Source organism: Myotis lucifugus, unplaced genomic scaffold (assembly GCF_000147115.1).
Source record: "Myotis lucifugus unplaced genomic scaffold, Myoluc2.0 scaffold_197, whole genome shotgun sequence".
Classification (NCBI taxonomy): Eukaryota; Metazoa; Chordata; class Mammalia; order Chiroptera; family Vespertilionidae; genus Myotis; species Myotis lucifugus.
The window spans coordinates 1,062,741-1,079,065 of NW_005871245.1; the positions used below are offsets into that span (position 1 = coordinate 1,062,741).

Consider the following 16,325-nt stretch of genomic DNA (forward strand, 5'->3'; position numbering starts at 1 on the left):
CGGAATTTTCCGGAGACTCAGTAGGCGCAGCTTCCGGGTCCCTCCGGGCGAATTGGGATCCGAGTCCGTGGCGCGGCGCAGGGTGGACTTCACCCTGCGCAGGTTGGTGGGTTGCTGGGGTAACTGGCTCTCGAGTTTCTTTCTGACTTTTATGTAGTTAAACAGACGTACAAATAACGTTTCAAAAGTAATATACGCTCATTGTAGAAACTTGCAAATACAAGTTGTTTTTTTAAGGTGAAATGTCCCCTTTGGGAGCCTGGACGATCCAGTTCCATGAACTCTGTGGACAAGCCACTGGTCTGCCCCAGCCACCCAGTTCGCAAGACGAGATTTTTGTTGAAGCTGGAATGGGATTCCTCCATCATTCCCGTGAATCGCCGGAGGGGGCGGGGTTAAAAGGAGTGTAAATTGGGGCGATCCTGTCATCTCAACCAGTCAATCCCCAGTCTTGTCACTCTGCTTTCTTGAGTCCCACATCCACTACCCTAATCCAAACCGCCAGGGACTTTAACCTGCCCCTGGAAGGCCTTGGTAAACACGATATCGATGACTTGAATCTTGAGTTTAACAGTGTCCCAGGCCATCGGCTCACTTTGGTGCCCATTTCTCAGAATGGGACCTCTGTTGGTGATAGTTGTCTCAAACAGTGAAGTTCATAACAAATGCTTCCGGATCCCTTTGTGGGACTCCCAACTGGGCTGATGAGCCCCTATGTCAGGCACTCATGGGTCTGAAAACGAGATCCAACCAAGAGTTGCCAAAATTGCCAAATTTCACTGCAATAGTAATGTAGTGGTTGGGTGCTTTGGCTATAGATTCAAACAAATGGAGCACCAATGCCAGCCCCTTCTCAATTATTCTGCCAAGTTATTGAACCTGAGATGAATGTGGATAATAGCAGTGCTTACCTTATAGGGTGTTGTGAGACCTTCAAATGATAACTTATAGCAATATATTTAGTTCTGTTTGCCAACCTGTGCTGTGCTCTTTGCTTACTATTTTTAAAGTATGGAAAAATTTTAAATACTTACTTAGAATATAAGCTTCATGAGACAGGGATCTTTATACATTTGTTCCTAATAAAATTCCTACAATGTTTGGGAGTAAGTATGCACTGAAAAAAAAATTTGCTGATTTTATGATATAAACAGCAGTCCCTTACCCCATCTATCCTCACCCCCAACTCTCACTCTATTGGGGCAATGATTTCCAAATCTTTTCCTTAGAATGTACCTGCATATTTCTAAATAACATACTCACTCATTTATAGTTTCAGATATTTTAACAACTGCCCCTCCTACATACATACTTCTCCATCTTAATTTTTGTGAAAGCAGTATTAAACATTTACATTATTTATAGCTGAGCCACATGGGGTACTATGACTACATCTGTTTTGGGGTAATCAATCCAGGATGGAAGAAGATGAGGGAAGATAGAACTAAGCATTTGAAAAACAAGGCAATTAATTATTAATTCCAGGGAATAAAAAAAAAGTACAATAGTTATACTAGAGAACACTATGTGCCTGACAGTTCTGATATACATAAGGCACCAACAGAGAACTTGCAATACAAGGAAAAGGACTTGAGTTCTGGGTTCAGGTAGAAGCTGATTTAGATTCTAGCCTACACTTCAACTCTCAGGGATTGTTTCCTGAGACAGCAATTACTACTTTAAAAGCTGGTGTGAAGTGAGGATTAAACAAACTATTATTGCCTATTAAGTGCTCAGCACAATGCCTGGCCCATTTTGGTCCCACTCCATAAGAGCTATTATTAAAAACAAGGCACTTCCAACCCGCTATATTGTCAAAGGGAAAAACTCCAATAAATCTAATCCAACTTAAATTGGTGGTGGATGGGTATGAGGTGGATGGGGGAGAGGGATTGATCAAAGTGTGATTTCTTTTTCCTTTTAAGAAGTCAATTTCTAATCAGTATAGTGCCTGTATCAAAACTAAAAATTCAAAAGGGGGGGAAAAAATCACAGACTACATTTTAAGTTATTTTACATTATATTCATTTTTAAAGTCACTGACATCCAAGAAAAATCCTCCTGGCCCTAATAAAAATGTCTTCTTATTCATATACAGACCTGCTGTATCAACAATATTCATTGCAGCTTTCTGAAATTATAGAAACGTTCTATAGCCCAATACCATAGGCACTAACCACATGTAATTATTGAGGGCTTGAAATGTGGCTAGTGCAAAAAGGAAGTTAATTTAAAATTTTTACACATTTTAATTGATTTAAATGTAAATGGCTACATGTAGCTAGTGACCATCATATTAGACAGGCCAGCTTTATGATTTTGTTTGCTCAAATGCCTGTGAAAATCTACATCAATATGAATAAGTTGTCTTAGGAGTTACTGTGCAGTTAATCATGTTTTATCAATTACATGAGCTGTTGAAAATGATAAAAAAGCAAGCTTAGTAAAAGTATTTGTAGAGATGTACCATCTTGATTTGGGATTAGGATGTTGAAAGAACCATTCTGTCTCTCATATTATGCAGCATAAATTTTTTTAAATACAGTGATTCCTGAAACATAAATACCTAAGCAAAAATAAAATCTTTTTTGATTTATATGGAACAGTCACAGCTGACAGGCACACATCAGGACATCTTGACATCACCTTAAGTCCTAGTCTTGACAAAGTCCACAGGTGTGGGTTTATCCTGCCCTTCCCAACACAGCAGATGTTCCCTTAAAAAAGCAGGGAATGTGTAGAAAACAAGTGGCCTGTTTTATAAAACTCTAAATTTATTCAAAATGTTAAAAGATTTCACTCTCTCTTCTAAAATACTTTACATTAAAAAAAAAACCTGCTTGCTATTTTCTCAGACGCGGTACAAGCTTCTGCTTCCCTTTCTGGGAACCAGTCTCTGCCCATCCAACCCTCTTCCCTGCCCTCCCTTCACTCTCGATATTGCTGTTTGTTTATAAAACCCTCCTTCCCTCGCCCCCATGTCCTGCACTGCAGGCCAGCTTCCTGTCCAGACTTCAGGCAGGTGAGGCAGGTGGACGGGCCGTGCAGGACAGAACACTTGTGCTTCTGGGAGAAAAGCTGATTGGCCTTTTTCTTGATCAAGTGGAGGATCACTCTTTATTTGCCCCTTTGGACACCTGTTCAGGGCCAAATATTTGGCTTGGGCTTGCCCATGGCTGGTAGCCCTGCCCCTTCTCCAGTTTCCCCCAGGCATAGGTGCTGACAGCTGGGTCCGACAACTGTACCATCGGTCTGCCTGTGGATTGTGAAGGACATAAGAGTGGCACATGACTAGAGTAGGGCTCGATGGAGCCCCAACTCCTCAGGGTGTGGGAATCAAACATTCCAACAAAACCCACTCCCCTCTTCCATTCCGCCCTCTCCATCCTATAGGTTACAGGCTAATTCCAGAGAGGAATAAAAAAGAGGAAAGTGATTCTGTTCCGTGGATGGAAAAAAAGGCAGGTGATGACAAAGTACTTGGGGCTGGGGAAGGCCTGCTGGAGTCTGTAGTCATCACAGCTTCTGTGTTCCAGGAGGGAGGGGGGGCCGGGAGCCAGGCCCTAGAAGCTTCATCAGCTCTGTTGCTTGTCCCTGACTAGTAAGACTGTGTGCTGGCCCCCGCTGGACACAGACAGAACCAGGCGGTTCTCCAGCTGTTTGCCTGTCATCTCCACGGGGATCCAGGCATCCTCCTCCTGTCCTGTGCCCAGCTGGTAGTTGGTGCCCATGCCCCAGGCAAAAACACGACCTACAAGAGAGACACACAGGGGCAGCAATCTTCAGAATCCATAGCCTCACCTTTCTTGAGTGACAGAAGCCTGGGACAGAAGGGTGAATTTTAGCCTTGGCCTATAGCAGCCTGGCAATGACCCAGCCTCTGGGAGTTCAGGGAAGCTGGGAAAAGCCAGGGAGATGATGGATAAGAGCTCTGTCATCCTGGGACCACAGCCCTTAACCATCACCAGTTACTTCTCCCTATTCCTAGGCATGGCATTCAAGGCCCTACTGTGACTAGCCACTCTGAAAACTCCACCACTCTCCACTCCCAGGACCAGCCACCTACGAGACGGCTCTGGATGTTTCTGTGCCAGGATGCCCTCCTTTGCTTATCAGAAATCTTCCAGGTATAAGTACAAGCCCCACTTCCTCAGGAACTCTACATCAAGCACCTCCACTAGCCTGACTTCTCAAGGCCTCCATGGCTGTGACCCTCATCCACTCAGGCTTTGGTGACTGCTCACTTACACCCTCCATGGTGGAAAATGTAAAGAAAAGCCTGAATCAGGAGTCTGGAGACCTGGGTTCAAGTCCTACTGCCTGGCCAGGTCTCGGTTATATATCCCCTTTTGCTGTTTTTTCCCCTCTACAGAACAAATTACCTTTATTAAAAGAATTTGTTTATTCCCCTGGCCAGTGTTGCTCAGTGGAGAGTGTTGGCCCATCCACCAAAGGGTTGTGGGTTCGATCCCCAGCCACGGTCATGGCACATGTGGGAGGCAATCAATTGATGTTTCTCAAATCAATATTTCTCCCTCTCTCCTCCCCTTCTGCCTTTCCACTCTCTCTCTATAAAAAATAATTTTAAAATTCATTTTAAGTTCATCAAAGTCAGAGCTTTTGACAATCAGGAGAAAAACCATGTTTTCATAAATACTGCATCTCAGCTCCATCTCATGGTGGCCATCAGAGCCTGCTGGGCCATTTGACAGGAGTCACAACCCCCAGGCCCCAATCAGACTGAAGGTGGGCAGCCCCACTTACCATCCTTGGTCACGGCATATCCCACAGAGGCCCCACAAGCCACTGAGGAGACGATGGGCAGCCTGGGGATGAGGGTGGGCATGCTCTTCTCCTCGGCACCCTCTCCCAGGCCCAGCCTCCCGTACTCAGCCCGGCCCAGGCTGTATGCTTTTCCTGTGGGAGGAGGGAGAGAGCAGACAGGAATTGGACTTAAGGTGTGGGTGGAGTAGCAGAGGGTGTGTTCCAGGTTGGCCAGCTAAGTTCCCATATCCATGGGAGCTGGTCCTCATTCCCTGGGTGGTGAGGAGGTCTTCAGTATCTCTCCCAGTTTTGGGGAGGCCTGGGAGAGCCTCCACAGGCCCCCACTGAATTCATACTTGGAAGAGCACCAGGACTCTGGGGGGTTAGTTGTGACCCTCATAGACCCACATCTCCAACCTATGAAGCAGATCCAGGTTCCAAGAGCCATGGGCTCAGGATCAGGCCAGGCCCATGCAAAGAGATGAGGGCATTCCTGATCCAAAGGTCCCACCTTCTGAATCCATGCAGACTGTATGGTGCTGGCCACCAGAGAAGCCCACCCAGGACTTGGTAGAGTTCTTGAAGGATGTCAAGTTCTGGGGTACAAAGCAAGATTCTGTGCCTGAGGTTCCTGGAAGGCAAGGCCCGGAGAGAGTTGTCAAGGGTAAAAGTGTCCAAGGAGCTGTTCTTCATCCCCCACTGAGGCCATCCTACCCTCTACCAGCAAATGAATATTATCACTTTACAGATGACAAAACTGGCTCCGAGGGGTGACTCCACCAAGAGTGTACAATAAATGAGTAGTGGAGCCAGGATTGGAACCCAGGTCACTTTGGCTATGCCCGATGCTGGGTTTGGGACTCACCAAGTTGATGGTAGTTTGAAAGGCCAAAGCCATACACATGGCCCTCGAGGGAGATGGCAAAGGTGAAGTAGGCGCCACAGAAGGCATCCTGGAATTTCACATGGCCACGGGTTCCCCTGGATTTCAACATCACACACTTGGGGACCAGGAGTCGTTCTGCAGGCAGAGAAGCAGCCAAGGTCAGTGGCAGACACACAAAGCCTCTCCTCTCTGCCCCGTGGTGGTTTCTCCCACATCACTAAAGCCCTCGAAGGGATGCTAAGCAGGGACTTTTCTCCCTGTTAGACAGAAGAGGTATCTGAGGCCAAGAGAGTAAAGAGCCTCACTCAGACTCCCACAGCCCTAAGAGGTAATATTTACATGGGATATTTACCAGGTGCCATTCTTCTCTGTTAACTCATTTAACCTCACAACAACCCAATGAAGTAGGTAGGTTTAGAGATGAGAAAACTATGTCCAGGGTCCCATAGCCAACAGGTGGTAGAACCAGGATTCAAAACCAGGGTAGCCTGGCTCTAGAGTCAAAGTTCTTATCTATCTATCTATCTATCTATCTATCTATCTATCTATCTGTGAATTTATTTATTGATTTGAAAGAGGGAGGAAGAGAGAGAGAAAATCGATTTGTTGCTCCATTCATCTATGCATTCACTGGTTGCCTCCTATATGTGCCCTGAACAGGGATTGATCCCATAACCCTGGGGTAATGGGACGATGGTCAAACAAACTGAGCTACCGGCCATGGCTAGAGTCAATGTCCTTAACTACCACTGCAAGTCTATCTGATGTAAGCCTAAACGCACACAGAGAATCCCTCCTGCCTATGACCTTCATCAGGGGGTGTACTGCTGAGTTGCCCTGGCAGAGGGACCTAGCCCACCTACCAAGGCCCTGCCGGCCACCACGATTGGCAAATAATTCAGGGACACGGCCCAGCTGGCCCTGCTCCCCGCAGCCCAAAGTGTAGAGGTCACCATCAGCTGTCAGCATCACCAAGTGGTCGTTTCCTGAGGGCGAGAGGAAGGCAGGAGATGCAGGACTTGTCTGTAGAGCCCAAGGCTTGGCCAACACCAGAATAAGGTTCTCCAACTCCTGCCCAGACTCACCCGAGGCCACCTTCACCACAGGCGCACTCAGCTGCACTTGCACAGGTACCATGCTCTTCTTCATGGGCTCCAAGAGCCCAATCACACCATTATTGTCCTAGAAGGGAGGGCAGAGCACTCAGCCAGTCCTGCATGCCCCATACCAGCCAGATCAACCATAGAGCTGTCTGGTAAGGGGCACTGGTGCCAGATGGGGATGGAGAGGTGAACAGCAATGAGGGCATACAGTGAAATGCTTATGAATGAAATCACACATGGTCTACTATCAAAGGAATGCCCTAGCCGGTTTGGCTTAGTGCAGTGGTCGCCAACCTTTCGAACCTCACAGACCACCAGTGGTCTGCGGACCACCGGTTGTCGAGCGCTGGCTTATGGATAGAGCTATGGCCTTCATACCAAAGGGTCTTGGGCTCGATTCCGGACAAGGGCACATGCCTGGGTTGGAAGCTCAATCCCCAGTAGGGGACGAGCAGGAGGCAGCCGATCAATGATTCTCTCTCATCATTGATGTTTCTGTCTCTCTCTCTCCCTCTCTGAAATCAATAAAAATATATTAAAATAAATAAAAATTAATATAAAAACCCAATATTCCTGAGAAGCATGGAAGACAGCTAGGAAGGGAGGAGAGGTTGAAGGAAGCAAGATGGGTGAGAACAACAGGCTTGCTGGATCAGGCTCGGCCAAAGACATCCTTGACCCACCTCTCTCCTAAGACACACTTCACAACATCAGATTCTAGGCAACAGCCAATGGAGTGGACAGGCCTGAATGAAGAAGCCAGAGACCTGGCTGGGTCTGGGCCCAACCTCTACTTCTAGGACTTGATTTCCTCACCAGTAAGTAGAATAGAGGCATGGAGATAGGTTATCCTTGGGGCCCCACCAGTTAATTCTGTCTGCCAGCCCATGCAGTCTTCCAGCCCATCTTACCCGGAAGCGGCCATCCTCGGTGAGCGCCGCGGTGTGACTGTCTCCTGCTGACACTTGTACCACTTTCTCTTGCAGTTCCACTTTCAGTTCCACTTTCCCAGGAACCGTCTCTGAGCCCTCCACTGATGTGTCCCTTCCCAGGGCACCCTCATCATTGCAGCCAAAGGAGTAGACCTGTGCCCAGGATGCCCCCATTAGTGCAAGATCTGGCCTTTCAGTCCATTCTTGTTCAGACCACCCCGCGCAGCTAGCCAGCTCCATCTCCAAGCCTCCTCCCCCAGACCCTATCCATCCCACGCCACGCCCCCAACCTACCTGGCCACTTTTGCTTAGACACACGGTGTGCATGCCCCCAGCCTCAGCCTGTACAATGTCTTCCGGAATGGTTACTAGGGCTGGCTTCTTCCTCTCCATCACATTCTCGCCCAGCCCCAACTGGCCCACGTCACCCTGGCCCAGTGTCAGCACCAAGCCCGGTTCTGTGCGGTGGGACCTATGTGAGACTGAGGAGTGAAGAAGACAGCCGAGTGTGTAGGATGATGGGAGCGAGGAGAGGTCACTGCATGGGCTCTGGGTTCAATCCCCTGCTCTGCCACAGACCTCAGTATGACCCTTCTGAGCCTGTTCCCTCATTTGTGAAATGGGGATATCAGAAGTCCCTACCTCATAGGGTTTGTGTAAAGGTTAAAAATCGAGCACATTATTAATCGAAAGGAAGGACATAGAAACAAGGAGACACTCAGTATTGTGAAATGAATCTTGGTGGGGAGAACAGTGAGCACCCAAGATAGTTTTCCCGAGTAGCTCTAAGTTCTTGATAAGGCGCCATGGTGCCGAAAGTGAGGGCTCAGGTGTAAAGTCTACTCTTTACTGACTGCTTACTCCACTAATGCTAAATTGCCGCCATGGTGCCGAAAGTGAGGGCTCAGGTGTAAAGTCTACTCTTTACTGACTGCTTACTTTATACGAAAGGGAATGGAGCCTCAGAGAGGTTAATAGAGCTAATAAGTAATAGTGTTTCCATATTTAAGATCCCATTTTATAGGAAAGGGAATGGAGCCTCAGAGAGGTGTCACGGAACTCCTGAACATATTCATACAGACACCTTGGTTCCAATAAGTAGATACACAACCACAGCTGAAGAGGGAGGAGCAGTAAGAGCTAACACAGGTTTTTGCCGAGGTAAGCGCCAACCAGTGGGCAGTCCAGGACCATCTGCTGGCCAATGGCAACCATCTGTGGCCCTGGACAGCCAATGGTGTCCAGTCCCTCCCCCAGGGTTGCCAGGGCCTCTGAGGCTGTGCTGGGCAGGGAGCCACCTGGTCGGGTTTTCTGGTTGGCAGGGCTCGGCCTGCAGGCACCTTGGGTGTAGCGGGCGCCTGGAACTCGGTGGGAAGCACCGGCCCTCACTGCCTGGTTACGAGGGTCTGCAAAAGACAGACACTGTCTGAGTATGGGTCCACACTCCCCCTTCTCAGATTGGGGGTGGATCTCTCCTCCCTGTCTCCCTCCAGGGTTCCAGAAAAGAGGAAACCACAGCCACCTCCCTCAAATGCTACCATGACATTATCTCCTTTTCCTCACAACAGGCCGGTGAGGTTGGAATTGTTCTCGCCTCCTATTTCATGAAAGGGTAATCCAAGCTCAGCGAGAGTAAGATACTTGCTCAAAGCTACATACCTAGAAAGTGGCAGGGCCATGGACCCACATCTGGATGCCAGTGGTTCAAACCATAAGCCACTACTGCCTGGGGCAAAGCCTTCGGGTCTAGTGTTTTGCTAGTACCACCTGAGTGCTTTGAACAAGTCTCTGTGCCTTTATGATTCCTTGAGGGTGGGATTCAATGACCTACAGGAGACCTGCCAACTGGGTGGAGCTTATGGACTTCCAGGCCCCTCAGCTTCAAATGTCAGCGGGGAAGGAGCCCAGTCCCAGATTTTGGGGGCTTCAAGAGGCCATACATAGAGACAGAAGCCAACTTACCCTTCACTTTCTTGCTTTTGGGGAGAGCATCTTCTGGGGGTGACCTTTTCTTAGCCACACGCTTGGGTGGCATCTTCCTGTCCTGAAAAGCCCAGGCAAATACTCCATGTCAGATGGCAATCAATGTCCTGCTCTAATTAGGCAATATTACCCAAAGAAAAAGACCTTTACAAAGGCGAGAGGCACTGCCCAGCAATTCCACTTCTCAGAATTTATCTAAGAACAAGAACAGGATAATACGCCCAAAGAGTAAGTTCCACAGATATTCTCTACTGTATGCTTCATAACATTAAAAAAAAAAAAAAAAAGTGGAGCAATCAGGGCCGGTTAATAGTAGGAGAGCGGCTATGTAGTATATTCATGATCGAACAGTATGAAGCCACTAAAAGTGATGCTTTCAGAGACTTATTGAACATATGTGCTGCCGAAGCGAGCACAAGATGTTTAATAAGAAGCATTACATATCCTATCAAATAAAGAGGGAATATGCTAATTGACTGCCCCACCCTCAAAGATGGTGGCACCCACAGTCAATAAGGAGGGAATATGCTAATTGACTGTCACGCCCTCAAAGCTGGCGGTGTCCACAGCCACAAGATGGCGGTGCACAGTCCCCTCAGCCCTGCCGGGGTGGCAGGTGCACGGCAAGGCTGGGTCCGCTCCTAGGCGGGCCCGGCCACTCTGCATGCCTGCCTCCGGAGACCCCCAGTCCCCTCAGCCCCCAGCCGCCCAGGGCTGGCCCGAGGTGCAGGCAAGCCTCGGATGGTGGCTGCCCAGCCGCCCAGGGCCGGCCGAGGCTCAGATAACCAGGGCCGGCCGAGGCTTGTGCTGCCGGCAGTGGCAGCAGCAGAGGTGCAATGGGGTATCACCTTCCCTTGATCACCGGGTCGCCTCCCACCCCTAAGGGCTCTCGGACTGTAGAGGGGCAGGCCGGGCTGAGGGACACCCCCACTCCAGTATATGAATTTTCATGCACCGGGCCTCTAGTTTTTATTATAAAAAATGAAAAAGCTAAAAAAAAAAAAAAAATGAAAAAGCTGGTGTGGCTATAGCTGAAGAACATTAAGTATCCCTCATAACTGCCCTCAAACCCTGAGATAATCACTAGTAACTTTGTAACTAATGGTTAACTACATAATCACTATGTAACTCTGATGTGTTACTGTTATTATCAAACATTACAAAGTTATTCTAATTCTAATTAAGTAAAACCAAACCAGGCCATTTGTGCCCTTTGATCCCTAAGTGTCACTTCTGGGAGGAGCCTGGCTTTTCTAAAGAGTCCAACAAGGGCACACAAACACCAAGTGTTACAAAAGAGGGAAAGGAAATCACCTATGGGTGACAAGAAGGGTTGTTGGGCCCTAGCTGGTTTAGCTCAGTGGATAGAGCTTCAGCCTGAGGACTGAAGGGTCCCGGGTTCGATTCCAGTCTGGGGCACATGCCCAGGTTGCAGGCTCGATCCCCAGTGTGGAATGTGCGGGAGACAGCCAATCAATGATTCTCTCATTTGTTCACAGTTTTTTTTTTTAAACTATAGTCTGGCCCTCCAACGGTCTGAGGGACAGTGAACTGGCCCCCTGTTTAAAAAGTTTGAGGACCCCTGTTCTACAGGTTGTGACTCTAATGAGGTGGCAGTTCTGAGCTTCACCCAACTTTTATTCTCCCAGGCCGGGAAACCTCCCTCCAACCCACCTCCCTCCAACCCACCTCTTTGAGACCCCTCTTCCCACTAAAAATGCACATTCCTTGGGATTAGAGGGAACTGGATTCACCTGCCAGAACTGTGGCTTGCTCACCTGGCTTTTGTGACCATGGTTGGCCAGCAGCCTTAACCTCTGAATTGTATCCTCATCTGTAAAAGGGGTTACCATACTACTTCTTAGGGCTGCCCTCAAGACAGAATGAAATGTACACTGCACATCTATTGGAATGGCCCAAACCTGGAACACAGTGCCAAATGCTGGTGAGGACGTGAAACAGCAGAATTCTCACTCATTGGTGGGAATGCAAAATGGCACGGCCACTTTGGAAGACAGTTTGGCAGTTTCTTACAAAACTAAATACAACTGACCCTAAACAACACAGGTCTGAACTGCCAGATTCACTTATATGTGGAGTTTTTTCAATAAATACGTACAATGCTATAAATGTATTTTCTCTTCCTTATGATTGTTTTTTTAAAATTATTATTATTGTCTAAAGTTTTACATATGTCACCTTTTTCCCTGATTGACACCCCCCCCAGCCATTCCCACCCCGGGGCAAGCCCCCACCGCCCCAGTGTCTGTGTGTTGTGATTTTCTTAATAACATTTTCTTTTCTCTAGCTTGCATTTTTTTTGTAATACAGAATGTAAAAAAGACTTTATAAAGAACTTTTAAGTGCCAAGCACACAATAAATAGTAATTCCACACTTAACATTGTCAATAGGTTCTGTGACTTTTTTTTTTTTAATATATTTTATTGATTTTTTACAGAGAGGAAGGGAGAGAGATAGAGAGTTAGAAACATCGATGAGAGAGAAACATCGATCAGCCGCCTCCTGCACATCTCCTACTGGGGATGTGCCCGCAACCCAGGTACATGCCCTTGACCGGAATCGAACCCGGGACCCTTGAGTCCGCAGGCCGACGCTCTATCCACTGAGCCAAACCGGTTTTGGTGGGTTCTGTGACTTTAAGTGAACAGATTACAGTGTCTCATCAACATTATAATGAAACAATGTTGAATGCAGTATCATTATTCAAGGACCTGCTGTGTTCAATACATGGAAGCTCAAGCGTTCATTCATTCCACAAATACTTACTGAGTGTCTATTACCACTGTTTGGCTTTGGGCCCGAAGTAGTAAGAAAAAAAAAAGAACACTAATCCTACCCCTGTTCTCATGGAGCTTACATTCTAGTGGGAAAGAAAAAAACTGTTACAGAAGGTGCTGTGTGAAGGATAGACAAGGTGATACACAGAGAATAACTTTGGGGTCACACAACAATGTGAATGCAATTAATGCCACCAAACTGTATATTTATAAATGGTTGAAATGGCAAATTTTATGGTATGCATATTTTATCATAATAAGAAAACAGAGAGATTAACTGGACTAGGGGAGGAGAGTGGAGAGTCAGAAATAGAACCCAGGTATATCTGATGGATTAAAACAAACAAACAAACAAACAATAAACAAATAAACAAACAAACAAAACAAAAAACCCCACAACAGGTTGGCTAAAGGTAGTCCATGATCCGGGCAGGGGTGAAGGCAGCGTGGGCAGGCCTCCCCAGGGTCCCCCATGAACTTGGCCAAACACAAAGGGCAAAGGGCAGAAGGAACCTGAGAGGGAGAGGATGGTGAGACCAGAGAGGAGACTGAGGCAGCGAGGCTGGGCCGGGTGGGTGAAGAACCTGAAGGACATGGGAAAGGACAATGGGGACAACTCCCTGCTGTGGTTGACCTCTGGCTTTAGGGTCTAACAACCCCAGTTCTCTGGGCCTGAGAATCCTCATCTCTCCAGTGGAGGTCTCTGGGCACGGCAGTGCTGCTGTGAGCAATCCTCGGGGCAGGACAGGGAATGAGAGGGCACCTCCTCAAGGGTGGAGCCTGACACCCACTACCCACCTGCATCCTAGAGCACAATCAGTCCTTGTGCACACGCCCTCTCTAACTGCTCTGGGTGTGTTTTCCTAACCAGACAGGGAGTGTCTGGCGGGGAATAAGGAGTAGTCTTTTGTCCACCCACAATCCACACACACAGCTTCCATGTTTGAGGAGCTGACAATCTGGGAGAAGAGTGAGACACAGTCCCAAATAATTAAAAATCAGACACAGAGTCAACTCTCCTAGAATGCTCACACCTGCCTTCTGAGGTAAACGTGACCACCCTGGTTTCACAGGTAAGAAAGCTGAGGTTCAGGGAAAGGCGCCCCAGGCCACACAGGAGTGGGGTGAAATGGCAGGTCTCCCGACCACTCCCGACCAGGGCCAGAGCTCCCCCTTCCCACCTCTCCCTGGGCCTGTTCTTCATGTGATGAATGAGGGCACATCAGACTAGACCAGCAGTCACCAACCTTTCGGACCTCACGGACCACAGGTTGGCGACCGCTGGACTAGACAGTCTACCAGGGAGGGCCTTGTTCCTGCTGTGACCCCCTGGGGTTGTTAGACCCCTGGAACCCCACCACAGCCTCGTTTCTACAAAGGGAGACAGAGCCCGCCCTCTAACCACAGCAGCTGTCCCTACCACCCCCTCACCCCCAATGTCAGGAGCGGGCCAGACCCAGAGGCTGATGAATCTCTTTGTGAGAAAGGTCCCCAGGGGAGGGAGGACAGGGCTCATCTGTCAAAAACATTTGCTGAACTTCTGCTGTGTGCCAGGCACACTCCCGGGATACTCCACCTCAAGCGCTTCCTAACCAGCCCTAGCTGGTTTGGCTCAGTGGATAGAGCATTGGCCTGCCGGCTAAAGGATCCGGGGTTCGATTCTGGTCAAGGGAACATGCCCGGGTTGAGGGCTCAATCCCCAGCGGCGGGTGTGCAGGAGGCAGCCAATCAATGATTCTCTCTCATCATTGATGTTTCGCTCTCTCTCTCCCCCTGTCCCTTCAATAAAAAAGTATTTTTTTAAAAAGTTTCCTAACCAGGGGTTCCCCTTTGTATACAGAGCTGTGTCTGGGTTTATGTGTTTATTTTTCCTATGAAAAGGGGCCACATTTTCCACCAGATGTGAGAACTACCGCTTTATGAAAAATATAGGTATCAGTAATTCTCACCACATGCCTCTTACCTTCATTTTACAGATAAAGAAACTAATAGGAAGATTTAGTGGGAGGCCCAAGGGGACTCAACTAGTGAGTTGCAAAACTGAACAGGATCCCTGCTCTTGGGATGTCTCGGAAAACACCAGCATGAACTCCTAACTCATTGTTCCAGACTCCGTCCTAACACTCTTCTTGGGTGAAACCATCGGGCCTTTTCCACCTCCACCCAGTGTCCCTTGGTCTTGCACCTGAGACCTTTCAAGACCCAGTCCCTGTTGTAGCATCTTGTTCCTCCTCTCCTTGTACCCTGTGTTCCAGTCAGACTCAAACATCTGTGGAATCCCTGACCACTACACTCACCTAGACCTTCACGCCTTTGCATGTGCTGTTTCCTTTGCCTGTATCACCCTAATCCCTCCACCTGAACTACTCTGCAGCTCCTTTAAAACCCGGTTCAAGCGTCACCTCACCTGGAAAGCCATCCCTGACCCTCCTGGGCTGAGTTCCTGTGTAACACTCCATACACTCAACTTCTGCTAGGACGCGCGAACCACACTTGGTTGGAGCACCTCAATTGCTATTTGATGAATGACTTGTCAGCAGCAGTGCCCCTGGCTCCGCGGCAAACATCCGTGATCACACCGGCACTTACGTAATTGTGGCCCCGCGTGGGTCTCCCCAAGGAGACCGGCAGTTCCGCAAAGGCCACGTGGGGCCCTTCTCACCATCGCTCACCATCGCCCCCCAGCCCGGCCAGCGCAGCGCGGGGTAGACGGCAGTAAATAACCTGTCGACAGATGCGTTTATGGACAAAAAAAAAAAAGGGGGGGGGGCCCACATGCTAACCTGACTAGTTCAGGGAAGGCCTGCATGGCGGTTCTGCAAACTCAAAGACCTAAAGTAAGTACAAAGAATGGTCTGAAATTAAAAATTTAACTAAAAGCAGTTTATAGAAGGCAGTCATTTCCTAGGCCAGTATTTTCCCTGACAAAGATCAATTTCCAATCTTTACTGAGCCTATTGTCTTTCTGCATCTGAGATAACATACCTGTGAAATGTCTGGGTAACTAGTAACTTCCCTCTTCAGGACCCCTCAGGGCGCAACAGATGGCCCCGGGGCCCAGACCACAAACTCCCTCACTGTTATTGTCATCATGTCAATTGTGGACTGTTAACTACCCTGCACCCCCCTCGGTAAAAGGCATGTGTCCATCATTTCACCTTTTATCCAATCCCAGAGGTCTCCCGCTTGGCCTTCTCCCACCTCCCTAATCTTTCACCAATGGATCTCATGTAACCCACTTCCGGCTCCTCCTTTGATGGTAATTTATAAAAACAAGGTAAAAACTCGCCATTCTCCGGAGCATCATCCCAATTCCTTGAGGTTTTGCTTCCCGGCACTTGTCCACAGTTCGGCTCAAATAAACTCACAAAAACTCTTTACAGGTTTGAATATTTTTTACATTAACAAGTGGATGCGGAATTCTCAGCACACCTCTACCGTCCACAGGGGTCCCGGTGCCCACGCTGCCCTGCGGCAGCCCCTCCCCGCCGACTCTGCAGACCCTAAAGCCGCCCCTCCCCGCAGGGTTCCGGCCCCCTGCAAGCCCAACGCCCCCGTGGAGTCCGGGCAAAGTCACTCTCCGCTCCGGAAACGGGCCCGCACCAGGGAGCGCTCCCGCCGCCACCGCCTCAAGGTCCGCGCACCGGCCAGTGAGGTCACTGCGGGCCCGCGATCGGCCGTTTGAATCTTGAAACTCCCCGCCCGCTCGGGCCCCGGGGCCGGAACCGAGAAAGCCTTCGGGGGAAGGGCCCACCGGCCTTCGTTAAGAGCGCGGGGGGCCCGGCCCTCCCGCCCGGAACCCCCCCGGTAAACGGGGGAAAAGGGGGCCCCCCATTTTGCCTCTCTCTGGCGCCGGGT

The 16,325-nt window shown here is 48.9% G+C and overlaps 1 protein-coding gene and 1 long non-coding RNA gene across 7 annotated transcripts; one reads left to right on the forward strand and one right to left on the reverse strand.

Annotated features, from left to right (window-relative positions):
- Window position 1: 1 nt before the first annotated feature.
- Window positions 2-4,412, forward strand: LOC111827649. Of its 2 annotated transcripts, XR_002831296.1 has the most exons (3): window positions 2-102; window positions 238-372; window positions 3,989-4,412. It is a non-coding gene; the product is annotated as an uncharacterized LOC111827649 (long non-coding RNA). The 2 variants fall into 2 exon arrangements; XR_002831295.1 differs by lacking the exon at window positions 3,989-4,412 and having other exon boundaries at window positions 238-976.
- On the reverse strand, window positions 2,750-9,797 carry RCC1 (regulator of chromosome condensation 1). 5 transcript variants are annotated; one of them, XM_006097248.3, is made up of 10 exons: window positions 9,648-9,750; window positions 8,984-9,091; window positions 7,980-8,167; window positions 7,665-7,838; window positions 6,736-6,832; window positions 6,514-6,636; window positions 5,630-5,785; window positions 5,276-5,395; window positions 4,765-4,917; window positions 2,750-3,751 (listed from the first exon to the last, which is right to left on the reverse strand). In XM_006097248.3, the coding sequence occupies exons 1-10, from the start codon at window positions 9,718-9,720 to the stop codon at window positions 3,576-3,578; spliced, it is 1,368 nt and encodes a 455-aa protein (XP_006097310.1). In that variant the 5' UTR covers window positions 9,721-9,750; the 3' UTR covers window positions 2,750-3,575. The 5 variants fall into 5 exon arrangements, with proteins under 5 accessions (XP_006097310.1, XP_006097311.1, XP_023616802.1 ...); XM_006097249.3 differs by lacking the exon at window positions 8,984-9,091 and having other exon boundaries at window positions 9,648-9,797; XM_023761034.1 differs by lacking the exon at window positions 7,665-7,838 and having other exon boundaries at window positions 9,026-9,091.
- Window positions 9,798-16,325: the final 6,528 nt, after the last annotated feature.

What these genes read in the sequence shown, in the direction of transcription:
- RCC1 (XM_006097248.3), bottom strand. Translation starts at nt 9,720, where the DNA reads ATGCCACCCAAGCGTGTGGCTAAGAAAAGGTCACCCCCAGAAGATGCT. An exon ending in CAAAAGCAAGAAAGTGAAGG is followed by an intron (nt 9,092 to 9,647) that starts GTAAGTTGGCTT and finishes TGTCTTTTGCAG; the next exon opens with ACCCTCGTAACCAGGCAGTG. An exon ending in TTCAAACTACCATCAACTTG is followed by an intron (nt 5,396 to 5,629) that starts GTGAGTCCCAAA and finishes CTTGCCTTCCAG; the next exon opens with GAACCTCAGGCACAGAATCT.